Here is a 26,756-nt window from a genome sequence, read left to right as displayed (position 1 = left end):
GAGAGAAAAGAAAAGGGGGGAGGAAGGTGTAAAGATGTTCTTTCAATATCTAAATAAAAATAAATATTAAAAATTTGGATGTATTTCACAAGAAGGTAGAACAATAGAAACATAACATGAAAAAGACGCACCAAAAATAAAATGGTAGGCCTAAAACACAGAAAGCATTACATTAAATTTAAGTCACATAAAAGATTTATAAAGTATGACCTATCAACAGAATGCATCCTCAGAGTCCCTTAAATATATGGCTTACAGTCAGGAAAGTTTGGTACATTTTTGTCTGTGAGAGGGGAAAAAATATGTGACAAGTCCTTTAATATAGTTTGTATTCAGCAGAGATATTATAAACCCCAGAAAAATCTCTAGAACCTGTGAACCTATAAAATAGTAAAAGGCACAGCTGTGATTAGGATAAGGATGGTGAAGTGAACAGTGTATTTTTTTTGCCCAAATGTGGGAACAATGAGAATCTAAAACAGAAGAATTGTGAGAAAGGGAACACTAGAAAAACGAGCTATATAGTATGACAGAAACTTGATCTACCATCCTGCCTTTGAATGTCTGCAGATTTTGAAAAATAAACAGAAACAGTTGAATGGCAGTTTAGCAAGACTGCTCACCTGAGAAATTATATGCTTGATTAGTCATATGACCCAGGTTCGAATACAACCCCCACTATACAGAGGGCGCAGAGGGAAGCTTTGGTGCTGTGGTATCTTTCCCTTTCTCCCTCTGCCTCTTTGTCTCTCTCTATCTCAAAACAATCTTAGTAAAGTAGAATAAAACTAAACAGTTTCAAAAAGACAAAGATATTCAAGTGCTCTCAGAATCATCTAGAACATTTCAAATAATAGAAAAGTACTTAACTTTATAAAAAACAACTGCAGGGAAATAAACTATTATTTTTTAAAATACATTTCCATCATTAGTCTCTAATCAATGCAGTGATAATGAATGAAAACCTCAGTAAAATGTGTGAAGAATTTAAAAATTTGTACTGAACACATTTTTCCTATCTAAACAAGATATGCTGCTAATTTTTCTAGTGAGATTTACTATAAACATTGACTGCAGAACAAAATAAGCAGGTTGAATAACCAATATGTAAACTTTTCTAGGAGAGAACTGTACCTGTGATCCAAAGTAACATATACTTTGTAAACAATCAACCCTTGAAAAATAGAGTATCAGAAGCACTGTTTTAAATAATATAACTAAATAAAATAGTCTATTATGTATCTCTCAATAAGGCAATTTCAACAGCAACATGATTAGCATAAGGACAAAAATATATATAAAGCATGTGTGATGCACCACTATGGATATTACAAGTAGATAAAAAAAAAAAAACAGTCTAAGGGTGTTGGTTTTCCACTGATAATTACATTTTAGTCTATAGTGTTTTCTACCAGATATCATTAAATAGTCCCAACTTTCAGGAAAAACAGTATCAAGACCATTAAATATATTGTAATGTGAATTGTCGTATAATATCCACTAGATGTCTCTCATTACTGGCTTGCAGTGGCCGTATCCAATCTGAGGTCATGCATTAAACGCTAAAATATAAACCATATATCTATCTTGGTTTCCCTGGGTGGGGAGAGGGGAGAATCAAAGTTTTCAAAGCAGAATTTTTTTTTGATAAACAAACAAAATGAAAACAATAACTTACACTCAATATCAAGGTACATGCTCTTTTGGTGCCCACCAATTCTACTGGCAGCTTCACAGTCGTATCTCCCAGAGTCAGTCAACTTCACATCTTTAATATGCAGTGCTGAGCTTCCATGCTGTCCTTTGACTTCAATGCGACCATCTAGGCTCTGTTTACATTTGATTCAGGGGGAGGGAAAAAAACAAACATTTATGTTTGTTTTGTGTAAAATGATGATAGTTGTGACATTTTTCATGCACACAAGAAATAAAAACAAATTCTTACCTGTATAAAGGTTTCTAAAGCATTGTCTCCATATTTTTACTTACTATTGATATTTATTGTAATTATTTTTATGCCATTGCCAGCATTTCTATGTTCCTATCTGACTTCTTTCATACAGAGAGAAACAGGAAAGGGGGAAAAAACACCATAGCACCAAAGCTTCTACTGTGGTTAGGGCCTAGCCTGAACCTGGGTATTGTATATGACAAAGCAGGAATCCACCATCGTGAGGTATTTTGTTGATAAAATAAAAAACTAATCCCATTTTTATTCACTTATTTTAAAGATCCAGTGACTGACTTAGAGAAACCAAAGCCATTGTACTCTAGTCATATAGGTAACCAGGGATCAAATTTCAGGTCAAGAAGGTATACAAGGTATGTATTCTAAGTATTAAGCCTCTTGTTCAGTAGATATATTGTTTTTAGCTTTTTAATTTTACATGGTCACTTGCCTATAAGAACACAGACATTCAGTTGAAACTTAAGCATATGGGGTGCATGATGTTGTAAAAGGACCTAAACTGGGGACAAGAGATACCTGTCACAGGGAGATCAGAAATTGTAGCCACAACTGTATGTTAATCCATTAATCCCCCCAATAAAGCAAATAAGCAAGCAAACAAACAAAAACTTAAGCACATGGTCCTTAGACTTCATTCCTCACATCAAATATATCAGAGTGATGCTCTGCTCTGGTTCCTTTCGTTGTTGGTCTGTTCTGGTTCTCTATCTCATAAACAAGTAAATCCTTATACAATTATGCAAATGTTTTCATTTACGTCTTTTATTTTGCATGCTTTTCACTTTTTTTTAAGTTTGCATGTCCTTCTATGAAGACCCTCACTGATTTACAAGTATATTCCTTGCAAATACAATGAAACAATGCTTATTCAATTCTAAGTAAAAACCTGTCAGTGAATATGTCTAGACCTTTAGTTTTAATTTTCGCCATATAAGGAAAGCATTTTTAGATGGATGGCAATTACAGTCTTTAAGAGAATTTATAGATTTCATTTCGGGGTGGATCTAACAGAACTACTCATAAGCTGATTGGGCATCAGATGCACCACACCATAAAACATTAATTTATTCATAATCAATGTAGACTGTGGAAATGATTACTCTGTGAATACTGACTAAATTCTAGGAATTGTTCCTAAGCTGTATTTCATATAAGAATTCTATTTACAGCATAACTAGAGTTATTTTCTTATGTCACTTAAATACATTGATAACATGAGACTTTGAATATTTCTTCATAAAATCAGAATATATTATGAAGTTTTGGTGTTTTATGATTAATTGGAGTTATTTACTTTACTATTGATTTTTAATATTTGAGATTGTAATAGCTCAGTAAATATTTCATGCCATGCACTCATTTTGAATATGTATCCTATTATTCTACAATGTAATGGTTCTTGAATTTTCTGTATGAGTGATATTCAGATATTTTGACTAATTTGTGAACTGAATATTATTCACACTTGATGGTTACTTTCCTTTGTTCCTGTCAAATGACTAGTTGAAAGTTCTTTGAAGTTTTTTTAAAAACATGAAGTCTTCTGGCACATAGTAGATCTATATTTTTGCTTTTTAGCTTTAGATGTATCCATAATAATTATGCAATCAATTTAGAGACAGTTTTACTATTCACTTAAAAGTCAGAAAATAAACAAACCACAGAGTACTAGGGATGAATTAAACAACTCACAGCTCATCTGAATTGAGGACAAAGATATGTCCCATCCCAAACAATTAGCATCACTTTAAATAAATAATAGTCTGACATTTTCATGAAGAATGGTAATAATTTCTGCCAACTTTTAAAATTTCAAATACTACAGCTTTAAACAGTGGCAGTATTCTAGCCAATGAGGTTTATCCAAAACATGATTATTGCTAATTAAAATGTTAAACTACTGCCAAATCCTTTTACTTCAGTGAGATAAATAGAAAAAAGAATTTACAACAGATAAAATCCAAATGAGTAAACGCAAGAGGAAATGACTCATTTGATATGCAATTTTATTTCAACAGTTAAAGAGTATTCTTTGACTTTTCCCTTATTGTGCCTCTATTCATCACAGGGCCCTGCTGTGTTTCCTTCTTTAAGCACTCACTTCCTTTGGTTTTTAGGTCTGCCACATTTTTCTGTGTTTCTTTTTGTGACACCTTTAATTGTTCTTTGATCTGGACTGGACTGCATCAGCTTGTCTTTCTGGAAGCTCCTATGTACTCCCCCTGAATGCTGGTCTCTTCTCACTGCATAAACTCCAGATAGGTACTTTCTTCCCCATGATGATCACCAATAGCTCTCCCTAGAGTTTCTCACTTTCAGGGTATGTCCGTCAGATATCTGTCTCAAACCAACAGAACACATCACTCTCCCCTCTACTTCACCTACTTGCCTCAGAGTTCCCTTTTTTTTTTTTTCTTTCCCATGCATGATGCCAACATTTACTGAAACCTCATACTATACCGGTACTCAGTCTTGGGCCTATTCTCTGAAATTTAGTTAATTTTTATCTTATTATTTAGATTTCAGAACCAGGGCATTAGACATACATAACCTCACCATTACCAGTTTCAGATAGTATTTCCTTTCATATAGAGGCACTGGATGTGAGGAAAGTGGTGGGGGTAGGGGATGAGGGTGGGGAAGGCAAGAGACACACCACCAATATTTTCTCAGTACCATGATAGTCCCATATGGTGTCTAAATTCGAATGTGGACTACACTTGCAAAGCAAAATCCCTACCCACTAAGCTGTCTCTCCAGCTCTGTCTATATTTTAAATGATAGAAACCTCAGATTATCATTTTGTTCAACACCATTATTTCTGATTTTCAGCAACTGCTTCTGTAGACCTATCTGCTCTCTTCTTGATTTCAAAGTCCTTATATGCTATAGAGTTGGAGGGACACTGACAGGCATTTCTGCACATCTGAAAGAACAATTACAGTGAGGATAAATGTAACCAAACAAAGACTCCCTGACTCTGCAAATACCACCAACATCATGCTATTCCCTGTTTCTCTAACAAACATTAGCCCAGCTGCAGAGATTATTTCTTGTATAACTGATACATATTTTCAAAAGCAAACTTAAAATACTCAACAATATTTACTGAAGGTTTCACATCTCTCATGTTGTAAAATAATATATAACAACGTCTGAAAACTTTCATATGGTATCACTTTTCTTTCAAGGAACACTTTACAGTCCGTATACCATTCATTTGAATTCCAATTCATCTGCATTGCTTGTACTGGCATGAATGTCCAGCGCTTTAAAGCACTCTGAAAAACCGGCCTTAAATCTTTCCTCTTATCATTTTTAATATTAAAATGGAGAATTCCACAGTCTTTAATATGTTATATAGGGTGCCAGGCAGTGTTGCACCAGGTTAAGCACACATAGTATGAAGCACGGGGTCCTGGTTTGAACCTGGCTCTCCGCATGCTTCTCAAGTAGTGAAGCAGGTCTGTTGGTATCTACTTTCCTCTTTCCCTTTCCACTTTCCCCTCCCCTCTCAATTTTTCTTTGTCCTGTCCCATAAAAACAGAAGAAATGGCCTCCAGGAGCAGTAGATTTGTAGTGCAGGCACTCAACCCCAGCAATAATCACTAAGACAAAAAAATAAAATAAAATACTATATACATATTTTAAAAATTATTTTTACTGAATTCTTGGGACACACTGGCTTTTCTATTTTTGCAGAGCTCCATAATTTATCCTCTAGAGTTATATTTGGATTGAGCAAATGTGACAATTTTGTTTCATGTTTTTAAGGCAGGCTAGCTTGAGAAACAAGGAAACAAAAGAAGGGTAACATCCATGTTAAACAAACAGAATAGCAGGAGAAAGGGATAAAGGGACAAGGTGAGATTCTTAACAATAGACCCAATCACTCAATTCCTTTACTTGGATTGGGTGGTTTTATTACTAAGCAATTTTTCAAGTAACTAGATTCAGGTATTGTTAAGCTAAATGCCAAAACTGTGTTGCTCTATAGTAGGTTATTTCCTCAGTCATTCACCTTGATCAGTGTAAGCAAGCTGAATTCAAGTGACTTTGGGAACTAACTTTTGAAAGGTATAACTAAGGTAGTGGAGCATGCCCTTGGGAAGCCTGTGCGCATAAATAAGAGAATTAGGACCACTACTTTAGGAACAGGGAGGACCACTAAAAACAAAGAAGTTGCCTTCACCCAGACTGGGAAGGGAAGCTCTTCACTCTGCAGGGTTGAGATACAAGGATCCAACCAGCTGCCTGTTAATGTCTCTTTTTAAAAGAGGGAATTCTTGGAAAAAAAGAATTTTAACTGCTCTATGGTCAAGTTTTTTTTTAAATTTTTTTTTTGCATTATCGTTATTTATTTATTGGATAAAGACCTCACCACTCTCAAAGCTTTTCCCCTGCAGGTGGGGACTGGGGGCTTGAACCCAGGTCCTTGTGCACTGTAATATGTACACTCAACCAGGTGCACCACCACCTGGCCCCTAGGGTCAGGTTTTAATAACAGATGAAAAATGGTTTATTTTAAAAAGGAAACTGTCACCACATTTAGTATATGTAACTCACAACCAAGGGAATGGGTCACAGGCTCAGAAGATCAGAAGTATCACCTATTTCTTCTGGGTGGAAGCTCTTTACATGAGCTTTTAAGGAACTGAAATATGGGTCATTTTACAGAATTACCCAATGAGTTGAAATTAATTTAGAATAGATCTTGTATATCCCATCCCCCCCTCCCCATATCTCTTTAACCCTATATAAGGTTCAGGATGTGGGGCTGGGAATTCAGGAGCATTCAGGTGGAGCACTGGAAGCTTTCCTGACAGAAGACTTCAGGGAAATGTAATCCTAGGCCCTTCGGTTTCACCTTAGCAGTTTGTATCTATGACTTAGAAACCTGTTAACAGATTCTTAGATCTTTGCTTTATATGCTGTGGATAACTTAACTCTTAAAATGCTGGTTAATGTTATGGGGTATTCTAAAGCTATATAAAATTGCTCAAGCTTTAATATATTCTGATCAATTCCAAATTATTATTTCATAAAGTTAAATAAATGTACTAGTTGATTACATCATAATAGGAACTGAAGGTCATTTTAAATCTTTTCCATGGTATAAAAGTTGTTTACCATCATATTCTGTTCAGAGAATTTAATGAATTAATTTTTTAAGTAACTTTAATAGCATATGTATAAAAAAGAGGAGGGGAAGATTGTATAAGCAAGCACATACAATATCTTTTTTTATTAGTTATTTAATAATGATTAACAAGATTGTAAGATAACAGGGGTACGGTTTCACATAGTTCCCACCACCAGAGTTCTGTATTCCATCCCCTCAACTGGAAGCTTCCCTATTTTTTATCTCTTTCTGGGACTATGGGCCAAAATTCTTTATGGGGAATGCAAGCTCTTTTCTCCTTCCACATATTCACCCATTCGCCCAGGAATCAGTTTTATCTCATCTCTGTATATTTATCCCATAGCACCAAAGATAGAATATAACTATAAGTTAGCATGAGGAGACAAGATGGCTGATGTAAGACCATCTACCAGTGACTTGTGATCTAACGCAGTGCCCATTCACCATCAACTATGCAAACCACAAGGACTGTGACAACCCATGAAACTATAAACTTGTTAATCAGGGATGATGGGGGCTGGACTAAGAACCTTTATAAACCCAGAAGTTATTTACTTCTGCAGACTTGTTTTCTTTCTATAGGATATACTAACCTTTTAACCAAATTTCCAACTACAACCCTTTAAAAATATTTATTAACATGAGAGAGAGAGAGGATGGGAGAGAGAGAGAGAGAGAGAGAGAGAGAGAGGGAGAGAAAGAAGGAGAGAGAAGGAAACTGGATCATCACTGGCAATCTACCGGGATCTCCTATGTTAGGTCCAAAAGTAGTCACCAAGCCACATTCCTTAAGCCTCTAGTGGGTGCTTTTCTAAGTATGTTTATATTCCTTGCAAACCTGGGGCTCCCTGTGAATTCTTTCTAAAATGCTCTGAGAGCATTTAGAATTAGCTAGTTACAATATTTCATGTGAAATTACCTGAATTAGAATGTAGCACTGAAACATTAGATTCCAATTTGTTAGAGAAAATTAAGTTATAGTGAAAAGGAAATTAATCCTTCAGCCACTGTTTAATATGAGTTAACCACTTGCATTTATTAGAATGTGGCACCATACCTTTATAATTAATTATACAAAGCAAATTCTTCAACTTTCTCTACTCTGAAAAATGCAGTACTTTGTTACAATATTGAAAGGAAAATTTAACACCCTGGAAAATAAACAGGCTTTCTTATTACTTGTTGTAGATTATATAAATTTTGTTTTGTGAAAACAGTGGTAAAATTAGCATTCTATTTTATGAAAGTGTTGGTATTTAAGAGTTGTTTTTAATCAATGTCTTGAAACTTTTAAGAAAGATTATAGGATTATAGAATTTCTCTCAGAATGTATGGGGTTCCCTGGGAATTATAAATGAGATGTAGATTTGATATTAGCTTTGCAACAATGCAATATATGCATTTGTCTCAAACACTATCATTAGACTATCACAGTCATACCTTCTCATGTTGACATTTCAAAGGGCATCTTTCTGTTTTTATTTCAAAATGTGTCAGACATTTTTAAAGAAAATTCAACTGTATCTTCACTTTGATTTACCACCTAGTGAAGATCCATGTAAGACATCTGATATTTGATTAAGACAGGTTAATGGATATATTAGCTGTCTATGTAGTATTTTCAAGTTCTATCAGTGAATATAAGATGATTAAAAAGTGAAGTGTCTGACTGTACATTATTATTCAAACCCTTCACAGAAAGTTTTTCACTGAAATTTGAATGGATGTTGCATTGCTTGCTTTTCAGAAGGTCAATTTAAGGACTTCCTATTTAAGTAATACTTTTGCTATTATTACTTGGTGCTTAAAGATATTTATAGCTTACTGTGATTTCAATAATCCCTATGACAATGATCTATGTTATAACTACATTTTAAAATATTTAAAAAATTTTACTTTTAATAAGTTTTGACTGAGGTTAACTTTGGGTTATAATGTTGTGTAATTAAACTTTGGCATCTGTATACATAATAGCAGGATAACCATTTAGTTTCTATTTACCAACACACAACTGAAACCCTTTACCATTTCATGGAGTCCTTAAGCTTCCATCACCTGAGAATCAGTATTCTGTTCTCTCTGTATAAGGACTTGCTTTTGTTTGGTTTGGTTCAGTTCCTTTGCTTTACTTCTTTATATCTTTCCCACATGTATGTGAAATCACATGACGTTTGATTTTATTTCCAACATAAATGTTATGTTGTCAAGTTTAATTGTTGAGCATTCAAAATTATGTAGTGTTTCATCTTTACAGATTATTTTAGGGACCTCACCTGGCTATATATTTGTTGGAAAATTTAGAATCTAATTGTAGTACACAATGCATTTTTGATAGGCAGTATTTACCCTCTTACTCTCTCCTTCCTTACACTCATATCTCTGTAAGTTTAAAAGCATTAAACCCTGTGGCTTTTTAACATATTTAAAGGTCATGACATTTTAAGTTACTCTTACAATAAGTATCCAGGCACTGGAAGTACTTGCTGTGTAAAATAGGGTAACTCACACCTTTAACAAAATTAAAATTTAACAGAATATCACAACAGATATTGCATTTTTAATGTAAAATAAATGGGCTGAATGAAGAGCACTAACTACACTGAACATCACCAATTTCATTTTGGAAGTGTATAAACAGAGGGAGACAATAGAGCCAGACAGATGTTCCTTAAGGAGACAAAGTGTAGATTAAGATCTGAATGCAATGAATGAAGGATGATATTGCTGAGAGAATCTCAGATACATTCTCCCAGGAGAGATATGAAAAAATAAAGTTGTCATGTCCATATAGAAGACAGAGAAGGCACTAGGGTTTTTATATTAGTGGGTAAGTAAATTTTGCATCCCTTGCATTATGTATTCTGTCAGCTTCTTCTTCTTTTTTTTTTTTTTGTAATGATGTTATTACGATTGGTATATTGAAAGTAAATTAAACTAAATTTCAAATACTCAGAAGTAGTATCAAGCACACTGACTAAATACGTAAAAAAGAAGTTCTTGAAAGTTGATTGGCATTGATTTTGCAAAATTAAGTTTCTAAAATTGTGCTACTATTTTGTTAAGTTGACTAGTATCTACATAGAATTTTAAACAGAATGAATCACATCCTCTTTATAAGACTCCTATACTTACATTTAGCATTAAGTTCTCTTTCCTCTAGGGTTGATCCCTGCCTCCCAATTTTGCCTTCATGAAAAGAAGTTTTTTGTGTGTGTGTAATTACCTTTCCTCTTAGCAGTAGAAATGCAGGTAATATACAGTAACACATGCAAATCGAACTGCCTTTCAGCCACCAAATGCAGATGTACTATGATTCCACCCTGACCTAAAGGGTAGAGGACCTCACCAATATGTCCCGGGACCCCACCTCTCCAGACCCCTTAGGGAAAGAGAGTCAGGCTGGGGGTATATGCCAATCAACATGCCAATGTTTATGTCCAGTGAAGAAAGCAATTACAGAAGTAAGAACTCCTACCTTCTGCACCTCCATAGAATTTTGGCCCCATACTCCTGGGGGGGGGTGTAGTTGGGGGGGTTAGGAATAGGGAAATAAGATCAGAGGGTTCTGAATCTCAATTAAACTAGGACTCAAAGTGTTTGTCACCAGGAATTTTGTTTTAATACCATCACTGAAATGGAAATGAATCTGGAAAACATCAGAGGAAGCCAGGCATTGCTTCTCTTACCTGAGAGAGAAGAGGAAATAAAGAAAGGACACTTGGAAGTAATAATAGGTATAGGTGTGACTTAGAAAGGAAGTGAAGGCAGGAGTGTAGAAAAATGGGCAAAGAATATATAGATTATTGAATAGTTTCAGAAATAGCCAACCTATATCTGTGACCTTGGAGGAATTGCTACCATTTCCTTTGGTGGGGATGAGGACACAGAACTCTGGTGATGGGAACATTGTGGAATTATGCCCACATAATCTTGTAATTTTCAAAATCAATATTAAATTACTAATTTTAAAGAGTGTTAAAAAGTGTAGTATGTGTAGTAAATTTCCTTAAATTACATCACTTCTCTACTAGAGTCTAGCACCTCTTTTTTTTTTTTCAGTGTACGCAGTCAACTCTTTCAATAGAAGGAATTGTAGATTTGAACAGCTACCATATAGGAAATGGTCGAGACAATTCTAAATAATTTATGTTAATTAGTTCAACTAAATCAGTGATAATGCTACAACATCATAGGGATCGCCAATTTCATGTCATCACCACTTAAAGAAAATATCCCATCCCTAATGGAGGGCATGGAATACAGAACTCTGGTGGTGGGAGTTGTGTGGTGTTGTACCCCTCTTATCCTATGGTTATGTCAATCATTATTAAATCAATAAAAGAATTAAAAAAGAAGAGAAAATAAAGGAACAGTGCTATGTTTGTTGATATTCACATGACTTATAAATGACAGTAACTAGCTGTCTATGGTGTATGTCCAGGTTGTGAATTAATTTTGCCATATGGGCGGGGCAGTGGCACACCAGGTTAAGCACATGTAGTATGAAGTGCAAGGACCCATGCAAGGATTCTAGCCCCCGGTTCCCCACCTGCAGGGGATTTTCTATCTATCTTCCCCTCTTCTCTCAATTTCTCCCTGTTCTGTCTAGCAGAAAAAAAAAAAAAGCCACACGAACAGTGGATTCATAGTGCAGGCACCCACCAGCAATAACCTTGGAGGCAAATAATAAATAAAATAAAAATAAAGAAACTTAACAACAACAACAAAATTTTGCCATATAATGTACAACAAATGATGACTAACTATGGTACTGAACTCCATACTGATCAAAATAACACTATGGGTTCTCAGAGCAAAATAACAGATAAGAAAGGCAATCTCATTCTTATAAGTTAGAGAAGACTTAGAATGGACAGTGCCAAGTCAGCCCATAATCCATGGTTCTAGTGCAATCTACAAAGGTAAGAACAAATTTCCTGTAGGTGTTTGTGTCTAGACAGAGATCTAAAGGAAGGGTAAATAATAAGAAACAATAAGACACCAATTTTCCCACAATATTCACAGTGAGCACAGACACAGAAAAGAAATGGACTAGTTCAAATGTATTTTACGAATTTCAAGATGACTAGAACATAATAGTAAACAAAACATAGGGACATTCTGAGTGGTGAAGCAAGTATACTAATACTTGGTCAGTCCTGACCAAGTGAATAAATATAGATATACATATATATATATATATATACATATATAGATATAGATATATGAGATAAATGTCTAGAGAGAAAAGCTTTCATAAAGAGCATCAAAATTCCAGAGGTTGGGAGAACTTTTGTAGTTCCCAATAGAGGGAGTGAGGATGTTGAACTCATGGTGGAAGAGCTATGTGTGGAATTGGACCCCTATTGTCTTATAATTTTTAAATCAATATTAAATCACTAATAAAATAAGTCCAAAGGAAGACGAATAAAATCATTAACAATGTTCAACATCTTTAGCCTTCATAAGATACAAATAAAAGACACAGTATTACTTCATATATTCTGGGATGGTCACATTAGAAGAACACACACACAAAAAAAGAAACCCCTTAAAACCTACACATAGACAAGGGCTCATGAGACATGGCATATGTACATGTATCCATAAGTTAGGGGAAAGCATATACTTTAAAGCAGAAGTGCACAATAGTTTGCAGTGAGTCAATAAATATAGCAAGCAAGAAAAAGATCTAAAAAGACACCATAGAGTACCTAATTAAATAGTTTCTACTAGTCCTAGATATCCTCCTCACCTACCTCCTATTGTAAGTCCCTCAATCATTCCAAAGCTAAACTTGTCATACAAAATAAGGAGTACAAAAAGTGGATAAGGGCAAGAGACTGGCATACTTTAATGATGACTCTTTAGTCACTATCAGGCCATCCCATCACCTGGAGCCCTGGTCAGGGAGACCTGGTATTCCCACACAGACATGATGGGCCTAGACCTCTAGTGGATGCATCTCACCACTGTCACTGGTCATCTCCATCAGGAACAACATAATGGACCCCTTGTGGACCTTGCATTCAATGTGGATAAACAAGGGTAGGAAATGTTCCATTCTCTGAAGGGAGGTTGGATAACATCCTCTTCCAATCACCCAAGGATGATGGGTCCTAAAATTAGTGCAGCCTGGAATGTTTCTAGCTGTGACCACAGAATGACTGACCAGAACTACAGGGATGCAGAGGTTACATATGCTCCTGTGCTGACTATGGGTCTCAGATCAAATTGATGGGACTTAAAGTTAACAATATTTATATACTTTTCCCATATTTGGGAGTTACTCTCTTCCCTGATCCAGTTTTCTAGCCCTTTTTACAGCCATGACATCATCTCCCCAGATAACAACTTAGGTCACCTGCATGTTAGATGTCAAGCTCAGACAAAAACTAGTAAGGTCATGGGAAACCTTGGAATATACCTAAAACAGACCTACTACCTTTTCCCCAAACGGAGACCCCAAATTTTCATCTGCAATATTATTGTCTTTAGGTTCATGATTAGTCAACAATTTGTTCTGCCTTACATCTTAAACCACCAGGTTCCAGACATGATCATAATGCCAACCTGGCTTCCCTGGACAGACGACCACACCAATGTATCCTGGATCCCATCTCCCCAGATCCCTACCCCACTATGGAAAGAGAGAGACATGTTAGCATTATGGATCGACCTGTCAACACCCATGTTCAGTGGGGAAGCAATTACAGAAGCCAAACCTCCCACCTTCTGCACCTCATAATGATCCTGGGTCCATACTCCCAGAGGGTCAAGGAATAGGAAAGCTTTCAAGGTAGGGGATTGGATACTGAATTCTGGTGGTGGGAAATATATGGAACTGTACCCCTCTTATCCTATAGTCTTGTCAATACTTCCATTTTATAAATAAATAGCAATAATAAAAAAGGACACAAATAATACATATTTCTCAGACTATGAAGAAGCTGAAACCCACATGTATACTACTGAGAGTGTAAAATGGGTCAGGTACTGTGGCGAAAGCATACTCAAAATATCATAGGTTTATTGTTTGATTCAGAAATTTCAATGGCAAGAGAATTAAAGGTCTGTATCCAAGAAAAGATATGTGCTTAAATATCAGTGACAGCAATAGTAAAAGTAAAATGTTTAGCAAAAAAATATTCCTCTACCAATACAAGAATAAGTGAAACATACTACAGTGAAATGTTATTACACAGTAAAAAATCAAATGCTTAAATAATCTATAACAAGAATAGCCTTGAAAACACTTGATAAATCTAAAAGTTAAAAAAAGTGTTAGTAACAAAATTAGTAACAATTTAGTAACAAAGATAACAAGAAGTGAAAAAAGTTAGTACAAGGTCACATTCACATACATACTGAATTTTAAAAATCACACAGAAGCATAGATATGAAAGCACATTGTGAGGACCAGGCAGTGGCACACGAGTTGAGCACATATGTTATCATGCACAAGGTCCTGGGTTCAAACCCCTGGCCCCCAACTGCAAAGGGGAAGCTTCACTAGTGGTAAAGCCGGGCTGTGAGTGTCTTTCTCTTTCCCTCTCAATTTCTCTCTTATCAAATAAAAAAAAAAAGACAAAAAAAGTTGCTGGGAGTGCAGGAGTCATTATATAAATAATAAACCCTAGTGATAATGCTAGTAGAAATGAAAAATAAATAAAAGAAAGAAAGGAAGTACACTGTGGTTACCTCAGTTTGGCAGATGGTATAGAGGAGATTGAAGAGTGAAGGTCAACAGAGACAGAACTGCTCTTTAAGGTGATGAAAATTGTTTCAGAATTATGTTGATGATTGAGCAATTCTGACTAGACTCATATTTAATTGTACCTTGTAATGTTCTATGAATTACATGTTAATTAAACTGTCAAAAATTAAAATCAAGGGAAGATATTGAGATGTTGTATGAGCAATTGGAAAAAGAATATAAAAGGTTTCAGGCTGAAGAATAAAGTGAAAACATTATTTGATCTCTTATCTGAAGGGAAAAGAATGAATTCTAGAGAGATGAAAGAGAATCACTAGACATAAATTCAATAATAAATTTTTGGAAAAAAGGGAGGTGGCAGTGAAGATGGAAAGTAATGAACTGAATAGCACTATCTATTATCTGTGACTATAGGAGGTAGTGAAGAAGGAAAGTCTTAACAGATTATTTCCGGATTTCTGCCACAGTTCTCCGAATGGGAAATATCTGTCATTAGTAGTTTTTTTGTTTGTTTGTTTGTTTTTGTGTGTGTGTATAACCTTGCCTGCATATGTACACATTTTACTACAACTACTTTTATCTTAATAATGGTCACATTCTATTATATGCACTGTAATTTAAAACAAATATTTGAAATTGAAATATTACTAAAAATGTGAATAAAAACAAAAGAAGAACAAACTTCATATATTTTATTCTTTTTTATTGTAGTATTGTTGTTGTCATTGATGTATTTGTTGTTGGATAGGACAGAGAGAAATGGAGAGAGGAGGGGAAGACAGAGAGGGGTAGAGAAAGATAGGCATTTTATTATTTTAACTATGGATAAGGTCAATTTCAACTGAGGATTAAAAACATTGGTGTTTAGAATGTGACCTGAATATTTTATATTACTATTCAGATGTTCTGTTTATTTTGGTAAAACATAGTACCTAAGACCACAGGATGCAGAACAGGATTGAAACATTTTAAATTCTCTGTGTGATTCAGTCTTTCACACTACCATAAGCCAGAGCTGAGCAGTGCTATGTTAAAACAAACCAATTGGGTCAGCACAAATGGTACAAAGCACAAGGACCTGAGTAAGGATCCTGGTTTGAGCACCTGGCTCCCCACCTGCAGGGTTTCCCTTCACAGGTGGTGAAGTAGGCCTGCAGGCATCTGTCTTTCTCTCTCCCCCCACCCCGAACCCCGTCTCCCCCTCCTCTCAGGATTTCTCTCTGTTCTACCCAACAACAACAACATCTATGGTAACAATACCAATAACTGGCAACAACAAGGGCAACAAACGTGGGAAAAATGGCCTCCAGGAGCAGTGGGTTCGTAGTGTAGTACAGGCACTGAGCTACAGCAATAACCCTGGAGGCAAATATATATACAAATTTGGGTGTGATTCCTACTATTTTTTTTTATCTAAATTTGATTATTGAATTTAGGTATACACCAGTTTTCCTCTATACAAGGGACATAATTCTATAGCTTTCTTAGTATTACTATGAAGATGAATTTTTAAATAGTTTAGTGTTCCTTAAGCATTTGATAAACTGATAAAACTATCTGGTAACCAAAAAAAAATATATATATATATCCAATGACTAAAGTAAGTGATAAACATGTGAGTTAGTAGTAGGTCTTTTTCTTCAGAATATATCAATACGTGATAATTCTCAGAGAGAATTGACTTTCCAATTCTCTTCTTACTCAGAAGACAAAGCATTATTGCAACCAGACATACTCATGATCCCATGAACTATATACCAGTTATTTGCAACATTTTTACATTTTTTCTTCTCATTGCTTTCATTTTTGTACAAGAAGATGGAGGGAATCATCTGGCATTTCAGAAAATAAACATTTATGAATGAAAAAAGAACAAAGTGATTATCTAAACCTATACAAAAGGAAAAAGATTACATTACGGCAAAAAATTGTGTAAAGTCTACTTAGAATGATCTTGAGTTTTTCTCCAGATAACTTCAGTTTTCCTTAAGTTTTTTCAGGCACATGTACCAAACAAACTATAACTGGCGTTTTGAGAGATATGGTTCATGAAACATTAAGACAAAGAACATTATATGATATAGTGAGCAAAGAAACAGACAACAAGTTGGGAGGAGGGGAATTAGAAATACTGGTGTATGGGGTGGGGGAGATAGCATAATGGTTATACAAAGAGACTCTCATGCCTGAGGTTCCAAAGTCCTAGATTCAGTCTCCCAAAACACGAAAAACCAGAGCTCTAGTTAAAAGAAAGAAAGAAAGAAAGAAAGAAAGAAAGGAAGGAAGGAAGGAAGGAAGGAAGGAAGGAAGGAAGGAAGAAAGAAAGAAAGAAAGAAAGAAAGAAAGAAAGAAAGAAAGAAAGAAAGAAAGAAGTATATGTAGTTGACCCAGGTTCAAGCTCTCAGACCCCAACCCCAACTACAAGAGGGGAGCTGCACAAGTGAGAATAAGTGCTTCAGCTCTCTCTCTCTCTCTCTCTCTTTCCCACCACCCTTTCAATTTCCCTCTCTCCTCTAAATCAAGACAAACAATTTAAAAAAAGTTACAAATGAAAATTTGTGAATACAAAGTGATAATCATAATGATGCCCTAGTACAGAGATATGACAACATGATAATGTAGTTCAAAATAATTAGATTATTTTCACTTGAGAAGCTCTCTCTCCACTCACAACCCCACCCCTCATTTATAAACAACTACTCAATTAATGGGAAAGGGAGAAAAATCAGTATCAGAGAAAAGGACTTATATACATGAGACCTCAGAAACCCTGGGTTCAATCCATATCTAAGAAGTGTTCTAGTCTCTTTTGTATCTCTCTCCAACAAAAATTAATAAATCTGGAAAAATCATTCAAATGATTAGTAAAGAGTTATTGCTAAGTATTTTGGGTTAGTATAACTTATTTAAATGATCATCTAAAGACTTTATTTTAAAAATATTTATTTTACCCCAGCTACCCATCTGCATGGGAGTAGCTTCACAAGTGGTGAAGCAGGTCTGCAGGTATCTATCTTTCTCTCCCCCTCTCTGTCTTCCCCTCCTTTCTACATTCCTCTGTCCTATGTGACAATGGTAACATCAGTAACAACTATAACAATAAAACAGCAAGGTCAACAAAAGAGAATAAATGAATAAATCTTTAAAAAATTATTTTAGAGACAGTGAAATTGAGAGATGGGGAGGTAGAGAGGGAGAAAATGACAATGCCTGTGAAGCAACCCCCTCTCCCATAAAGTGGGAACCAAGGACTTGAACTTGGGACCGTACACTCTGAAATATGTGCATATAATCAGATGAACCACTGCCTGGCCCCTGGATAATACAATTGTCTTCCCCTGTAAAGGCCCAGGCTTGAGTGTAGCCCCCACTGCACTGGATGAAGCTTCAGTGCTGTGGTGTCTTTTCCTCTCCCTTTCTCTATTTTTCTCCCACTGAAAAATATCAGGCCAGGACAGTGACACTACAGTGATGACAAAAATAAATAAGTAAATATATATACTTTAACTCATTACTTTTTAACCCATGATTCAACAGTAGTGAAGGCACTGTAATAACTAATCTCAACTAATATTAAAATGTCTTAAAACTTATTATTACATAACTTATAACTAAAAAACTTATTATATAACTTATAATTAAAAAACTCTAGTTCACATATTATTCTTGTTAATACGATTAATAAAATGCATTTTCTACAGTTATTTAGTAGAATTTCCCCAAATACTGTCAAATATGCTATATTTTGCAGAGCAATTCATTCCAGTGTATATTCAGGAGTATTTAAAAGCATCACGTTGCTGTGCATAATGCATGTATGCATTCATTAACATTTATTTTATCTTCTTTCTTAAATTTAATGTTATGGAGAAAATGGGTTTTATCTAAAGTTATTTATTAGAAATTCTGCTATTTGGTTATGTTCATCAATATTCACAGAGCCCCCCTTGATGTCTTTACAACCAAAATCCTTTATGTTTTCTTTAGGGATAGTAGCATATGTCTTCATAAGAAGTAAACAACTTATTGCACTAAAGCAAAGGAAAGGACTCTGGGGAAGAAAGGTATATGATCTGATAGAGGGTCCTGGGATCCTGGTGTACGTTGAGAGAGGGGGTTTCTGACTTGTGAAATGAGTATCTTCCAGCAACTAGATACCGATGATCATGGGGCATAGGGCTTCTACATATGTGTCAACAATTGTACTGTAAAATATTGACCCACCAATAAAGTGTGTATTAAAACAGGAGTAAATACCAAAATAAATTTGTATGTACAATATGGAATTTATAAGAAAGCAATTTTCTGCTACACAGTTATAGTTAAATAATATCCAACATGTAATATTTGTTTCTTCAAAATAATTATTCTGAAATTGGGAACTACTATCAGATCATTTCACAAGCTAGATGACAGCTTCTTTCAAGTGGAAATTCTTATATTTTTAAATTAGTTCTTTAAAAAGCGATACTTTTAAGAAAAAGGACAATGATGTTTTTATTCATTAGATATTTCCCAGAATCTTCTTTATAGTTTTTAATAGTTTCAAATAGTTTCAAAAGGACATGCTGAACTTAGGACAAGATGTCTTTGATAATTATTATTCAAGCTGTGGACCGGAAAAGAAATTTCTGAAAGCTGTAAATGATTGAAAACTCACCTCTCAGCAAGCTCAGAAGCATCAAGGAAGATTTCCAACATGCCTAATTATATTCTACCACCTACATTAGATGGGGAATAGAAGTATCCATTTTGCCTATTGCCCAGCAGGGACCTATACTATTGTATCAGAGCACTGGTATGAAAAAATGCATTAGGTAGACCTTAAAAATGTCACTCAAATACAAAATCCTTCAGCAAAGCCCATTATCTCTTGAAAGAAAAAAAAATGCAGGCATTAAAATCTACAGGTGCCAGGAGTATGCTCTTTAGCATTCTTCTCGAATATCAGAAATTGACTTACTTTTTTCCAAAGTAGTCATATTACAAAAGTAATCTTAGCTTTTCTTATAATTGAGTTATATGGGAAAGGGCATTGGGAACACTGCTTTTTTATATTAAGTTATTAGAAAATCGTGAATACAAAAACTAATAAGTATCTGAGCATACAGGGGGTTTAGTATCAGAATACAATTCCTATCTCAAGACTTATGATTATCTACTGAGTCAAATAAGTTGAAAATCATAATCTAGAGGCTTGAACTTGGATGCTCATGCAGGACAAAGTGTGTGTTCTACAACGTGAACTGTATCCTGACCCTTCCTATTGGTACTGTTTAATATTTTCTTTTTGTTGAACTTCCCACTGTGCTCATCCACTCTTACCTTGTTCGATGAGTATGTGTTTGGAGCATAAATTTGAATTATTTATCAGATAAGTCACTTAGCCCAGTGTCATTTTTTTAAAATAATTTTAATCTTATTCTTGTATTTGGTATATATTTTCATTATTTATTTTCCTTGATTCTGGGTGCTAATTTCTATAAATCTTACCAAAGACTGTCTAGAGACTTCTCAGCAACCTAGAAATGGACCTACCTTATTACTCAGCAATTCCTCTCCTGGGGATTTACCCAAAGGAAACAGAAACAACTATCATAAAAGATCTATGCATACCTGTGTTCAGAGAACCACAATTTGTAATTGCCAGAACCTGGAAGCAACCCAGATATCCAACATCAGATGAGTAAGTATCTCCTTTAATTCATCATGGATGAAAATTGAAGATCTCAGGTTAAGCGAGATAAGGCAAAAGGAGAAGGGCAAATACTGAATTATCTCCCCCATAAGCAGGATTCAATATTTGGGGAAAGAGAGAGAAGGAACAAAGTAAAACATGGACTGGACATGATGTATTGTATCAAAGTAAAAGATTCTGGGAAGTGGGGTGGGGGGAGAGAGAAGAGTTCTCAGGGTGGTGGGAGAGAGAATAGTTCTCCACTGCAAACTAAGTCTGTAAAGGGAAACAAAAAAAAATCAGTATATTATACATATTAAACTAAAGTAATACCACTATGTTGTTTTAGTAAGTTACCTGCAATCAATTCTCGTTGTATAAAAATGGTGCATTTTAAAATAAAATTAAAAAAATGAACAAAAGAAAGAGAAAAAGGAAAGGAAAAAAGAAAGAGTATCTCCCATTAAAATTTGTACCTTGGCATTAAGTTCTATTCCATCCTTTTGGTTATCTGAGTTTTGTGCTAGTATAAGCAATCTACTTTTTCTTTAGTTTTTCCAAATATTTCAGGGGCTACCAAGACTCATCAGTATCCCTAATGAGATGCAACCCTTATCAGTACATAAATTGAGTCTGGCTGAAAATTAATTTACAAATAACAACTTGTAATATATGTAAATACACAGTCTTGATGGACTATCAGATAGTAATTTCACCCCTTGGTGTCAGCTGCCAAGTCAAGATGTCAGATAAGTGTACATGTCCATTTCTGAAGATAACAGTCACCTGTAGCAAGGCAAAGGGAGTGGGTAAAGACAACATCCAGTGATGCTTTTTCGAGGTGTACCAATAAAGGATTTTAGATGGCTTCCAATCCAGATGCCTGTACCTTAAGCCAAAGCTCCAAGGACAAGTAAAAAAAAACCTTTGTTATGGAAAATTAAGGCTATGTATTATGTCTTAGTCCACTATCATATCCTGGGTGTGGAAGTCTGTTAAGAAGTGGCCCTCTGATTGCTATAGTCCTGCGAGGCCTATGGAAAGCAATGCAATCACCCCTGGACACCACAGTTAGGAGAGGACACTTCCTGACATCAGTTGCACAAACTGAGACACCAGGTGCAAAAGCTACATACCACTACATGCATATAAAAGCTCACCTCTAGGAGAGACTAGTGATCTGGAATAGAGTCTGGGGTAAGAGAAGCATGAGCTCTGGACAATCTCACTCATAGGTGGAACTTAAGAAGCAAGAACAGAAAGGGAAAACATAATATAAGGGAAACTCAGACTGCATGTGGTATATTGCACCAAAGCAAAGGACTCTGGAAGAAGAGGGAAAGGGAAGGGGTGTGGTGGCAAAGGTGTCCTGGTGCTTTTCATTGTGAGAAGGGGCCTGTGCAGGGGAAAAGTGTGATTTGTAGACATCTATCATGGGGAGATGAGAGATAGAACCAAAGTGTAAAGTAAAGGAATATGTATATATAAAGTCTCTTATTAGTCTATTATTAGTCTCTTATTCTCTCTTCTTCTTCATTTCCCTCTCCCCTCTCAATATTTCTGTCTCTATGCAAAAACAAATACATGACTGAATTTTTTTAAGAGCTTAACTCTCCATAGAACTCTAGCTGAAAAGCTTTCCAGTCGGACCTTAGGGGGTTGCTTAACTAGAAGCTTGCCATTTAGACCGCAACTAGGTTGAAAAAAATCAATAGATCTCTTTCACAGGAAGTCTGGGCTCTTATTTTGCTTCTGGGTGTCAGTTAAGCATTCCTACTTAGTATACAACCCTGAAGGACAGTGGGGTTGTAAACCTACCTAGGCACCAAAGCCAGATATTCTAGAGAGCTCTTTCATGGCAACTGCATAAAAAAAAAATCAGAATACCAGAGGAGAACATAAATACCTTTTTCAGTGCACCTGGCTGAGCACACGTTACCATATGCAAAGACCCTGGTAGGTTCCCACCCAGTGGGGGAATGTTTCATGTGTCATGAAGTAGTGTTGCAGGTATCTCTTTCTCCTTCTTTATCTCCCTTTCCCTTCTTGGTTTCTCTTTGTCTTCATCCAACAAAATACTATATATAGAAATGAGTGAACTAGAGCAATGTAAAAGAAAGAATAGAAATGTCAGGTCCATAATTTCTATTCCCTGAGAACATCTGCATAGTCACCTAAATATATGCTGAACTTGGAGTCTGCTCCTCAGGTGTGTGAACTCCTGAAAGTGCAAATAGGTCTTTAACACAGAAATACTGAGAAAGGAGACAGCATAATGGTTATGCAAAAAGAATTTCATGCCCTATCTGAATGGAGAGTCGATGCTTCACAAGTGGTAAAGCAGTGCTGCAGGTGTGTCTGTGTGTGTTCCTATCTTTATCTAATCTATCTATCTATCTATCTATCTATCTATCTATCTATCTATCTATCTATCATCTACCTACCTACATATATATCATGTCTCTATTCATCTTTCCCTTTTCTCTCAATGTCTCTGTGTCTATCTAAAATTAATAAACACTTAAATAAATTAATAATAAAAATTTTAAGAGTCTCACTCACACCTCCACAGTCTCAGATTTAATCTGTAGCACCACATTAAGTCAGAGCTGAGTAGAAAGTTACATTTATCGGGAGTCGGGCTGTAGTGCAGTGGGCTAAGCGCAGGTGGTGCAAAGCACAAGGACTGGCATAAGGATCCCGGTTCGAACCCCGGCTCCCCACCTGCAGGGGAGTCGCTTCACAGGCGGTGAAGCAGGTCTGCAGGTGTCTGTCTTTCTCTCCTCCTCTCTGTCTTCCCCTCCCTCTCTCCATTTTTCTCTGTCCTATCCAACAATGACAACAACAATAATAACTACAACAATAAAACAACAGGGTAACAAAAGGGAATAAATAAATAAAATAAATATTAAAAAATTTTAAAAAAGAAAGTTACATTTATCAAATAACTAGAAAATAATAGAAAGTCTTATTTTAATCACAATATTTTGCACTTACTTAAATTCATTTTTAAATATTCTTTTTGTATGTTTTTAATATTTATTAATTATTGGATAGAGATAGAGAGAAATTGAGAGGAGTTAGGGAGATAGAGAGGGAGAGGAAGACGAAGAGACACCTGCAGCCTACTTCATCACTTGTGAAGCTTTCCCCTTATAGGTGGGGACCAGGGGCTTGAACCTGGGACCTTGTGCACTGTAATATGTGTGCTTAACCAGGTGCGCCACTGCCTGGCCTCACTTATTTAAATTCTAAGACAAGCATCTCTTCATTTATTTCACACAAGAAAAAACCAAAAAATTATCATTTTAAAAGTTAATCTCTTGTTTAATGGAGTTGAGTAGCATCACTTCAGACACATCCTTTGTTATTAAGGATAGGAACTTAATGAATTTCTGTTACTACTGATCCCGTTTGCAAATTGTTAAATCCACTAGTTAATAATGCAGTGCATTTATTTAATGGCGGGAAGTGCTGAAATCCCTCAAAAAAGATGATGGAGAATCAGTTCTGTCCTAACTGATACATCTTTAGTGGCCAGGAAAATGACTCAGCCACAGAGTATAAGTGAGTTCTAATTCAATGCCTGGAGCTGTGTATAAATGGTGGAACTGCATGTTAATCTCTTTGTCCCCCAGCAATAAATATGTAATCTTGAAAATTGCTAGAGCATATGACTTATCATGCACTAGCCCCTGGGTCCCACCAAAATGAAGAACTATGAACAACACTATCTCCTTCTGTCTCCTCTCTTCCTCTCTCAACACACTTCTGAGAACTGAAAAAAATAAATAAAAATCTTTGGCCAGAGAGAATGCTTGGCAGTGGTATCACACATTCCCTGGGCCCATTCCCTGGTGCTACAACAAAAATGTCACACATATCAAAGTCCAGGCAGTACAGAAATTTAGCAAAGATATGAATCTATTAGTCAAAGGACTTAAGTTTAAGGAATTTCCTTTAAGGTAGTTATGAGTTATTGGCACACATTTCAAATAATTCGTATTCAGCATAGACTGTGATTAATTTCTTGTGGTGGTAAGTCTATAATTTCCTATGTAGGACAAGTGTAACAAGAACAAAATAATTACAGATTCTGTTTCTTAAGAGTAGATAAATGGTACATGCAAGATATCATCTATAAGACAAATATTATAAGTACTTAGTAATTATTATATAAAACATTCAATTCACAGGGATAGGATTACTTACTGTGTTTCTTTAGTATCTTACAAGAACTTGAGAGGTAAAAATCACTTTCTATAGATCTTTTCACTTCCACTTACTGCTACAATGACAAATACTATAATCTGTCTTTTTAAATTTTTAAAAGAGGGCAGGGAAGTAGCATACAGAAGTGAATCAGATGTCTGTACCTAAGATCCTACAGGTCCCATATTCAATACCTAGCACTACCAAACTGGGACCACCATATGACAGAGCTGAGCAGTGCTTCTGGTGTTTCTCTCCATCCTCTCTGCCCCCCACTCTCTTTCTTTCTCCCTCTCCCCACCTTTCATAATAAATACACTTTTAATAGTTAAAAATTAAAGTTACTGTATAAAGAAACACATTTCATACTATAAATATTAAACTATATTTGAAAGATTTACAAATAACAAGCAGACCTGCTTTATATGAAATGTTTTTTTTCTTTCTACTATAACTTCTTATTTATGTACTTCTAATAATATAGAAGGGTTTCTTCAGAGTCAATATTTATTATCATATAGTAGGTAGTAATTAAAGTCATTAAAGGAGGAACCCAGCAGTAAGCTTACATAGTATGAAGCATAAGGACCCACCCAAGAATCCTAGTTTGAGCCCCTGGCCCCCCACCTGCAGGGTAGTGGTTGGCTTCAAAAGCGGCAAAGCAGGAGGCAGGTGTCTATCTTTCTCTCTCCCTCTCTATCTCCCCCTCCCATCTCAATATCTCCCCCTCCTCTCTCAATTTCTCTCTGCTCTATCAAGAAAAAAAGAAAGAAAGAAAGGAAGGAAGGAAGGAAGGAAGGAAGGAAGGAAGGAAGGAAGGAAGGAAGGAAGGAAGGGAGGGAGGGAGGGAGAAAGAAAGGGCTCCAGTAGCTGTGGGTTCACAGTGCAGGCACCAAGGGCTGGCATAAAGATCCTGGTTCGAACCCCTGTTCCCCACCTGCAGGGGAGTTGCTTCACAAGCAGTGAAGTGTTGGTATGCTTCTAAATTCTGCTTCTAAGACCCCTTCTGTTTCATTGGTTTAATCCCCCCTGCTTAACACTGTATTCTATTTACATAACCACTGTTAACTAAGCACCGCTCTGCCTCCAGGGCATTGGTTTAATCCTCACTGTTTTGCATGCTTTTTCCTTCTCCCCATGCCCTATCCTACGTACATCCTCTTTGGACCTGACACTACCACCTCAGGATATATAAGGACAGGACTGTGATTAGAGATAGCTTAGATTGTGCTGCGTTCCACATGAATAAAGACTGACCTCCAGTACCACTCAGCCATGAGTCCCTGGTTGTCTCTCTCTCCTGCCCGTGAAGCTAGCCTGGCAGTGAAGCAGGTCTGCAGGTGTCTATCTTTCTCTCCCCCTCTTTGTCTTCCCCTCTTCTCTCCATTTCTCTCTGTCCCATCCAACAATGCCAACAACAATAACTACAACAATAAAACAACAACGGCAACAAAAAGGGAATAAATAAATAAACATTTTTTAAAAGAATAACAGATATGTAGAAGAAAATCTGTAAGGAAAGGAAGCATTAAGTCAATGATGTTTCTGATACTGGCAAGACATATTAATCTTTAATAGTTAAAATTATCCTTATAATCTATCCTATTTCATGCCAAGAAACTAGAACTTTGTACTTTCTTCAGGAATAGAGACTGACACTAACCATTCAGAGATTAAAATAAACCTCAGTGGAGATTTCAGACATTGCAAACCATAAGGGAAATGTGAAATATTACAAATGGAGCATTAATGTGTAGTTATAAGATATGGCAAAAATTTCTTATCTGATTCATTGAATTATTACTGCTAAAGATGATATTTCTGTATTAGCTATGTCTTCTATTTAGAAGAGGCTATAATTCTGTTCTAATGTTGGTGTTGATAATAATACTCATAGAATATATATGATCATGTCCATATTCTAATTTTTAACCATTTTTTGTGGCAGCAAAAGACATAATCATTGTATAATTTATAAAATATCTAAAAGACAAAATACCTCCAAGGTAAAGAGAAAATCAGCCTTTTAAGTAGCTTG

General features: G+C 35.7%; 1 protein-coding gene across 1 annotated transcript in view; it reads right to left on the bottom strand.

The window, feature by feature from the left end:
- Positions 1-26,756, bottom strand: part of NCAM2 (neural cell adhesion molecule 2) — a 219,167-nt gene that overhangs the window by 130,652 nt on the left and 61,759 nt on the right. The window contains exon 9 of the mRNA XM_007521286.3: positions 1,679-1,829. Within this exon, the coding sequence (XP_007521348.2) occupies positions 1,679-1,829 (151 nt within the window). The remainder of the gene's footprint in view (positions 1-1,678; positions 1,830-26,756) is intronic.

The sequence above is a fragment of the Erinaceus europaeus genome, chromosome 14 (genome assembly GCF_950295315.1).
Source record: "Erinaceus europaeus chromosome 14, mEriEur2.1, whole genome shotgun sequence".
NCBI lineage: Eukaryota > Metazoa > Chordata > Mammalia > Eulipotyphla > Erinaceidae > Erinaceus > Erinaceus europaeus.
The sequence above is the reverse complement of the archived record's forward strand: the minus strand, read 5'-3'. Positions and strand labels throughout refer to the sequence as shown.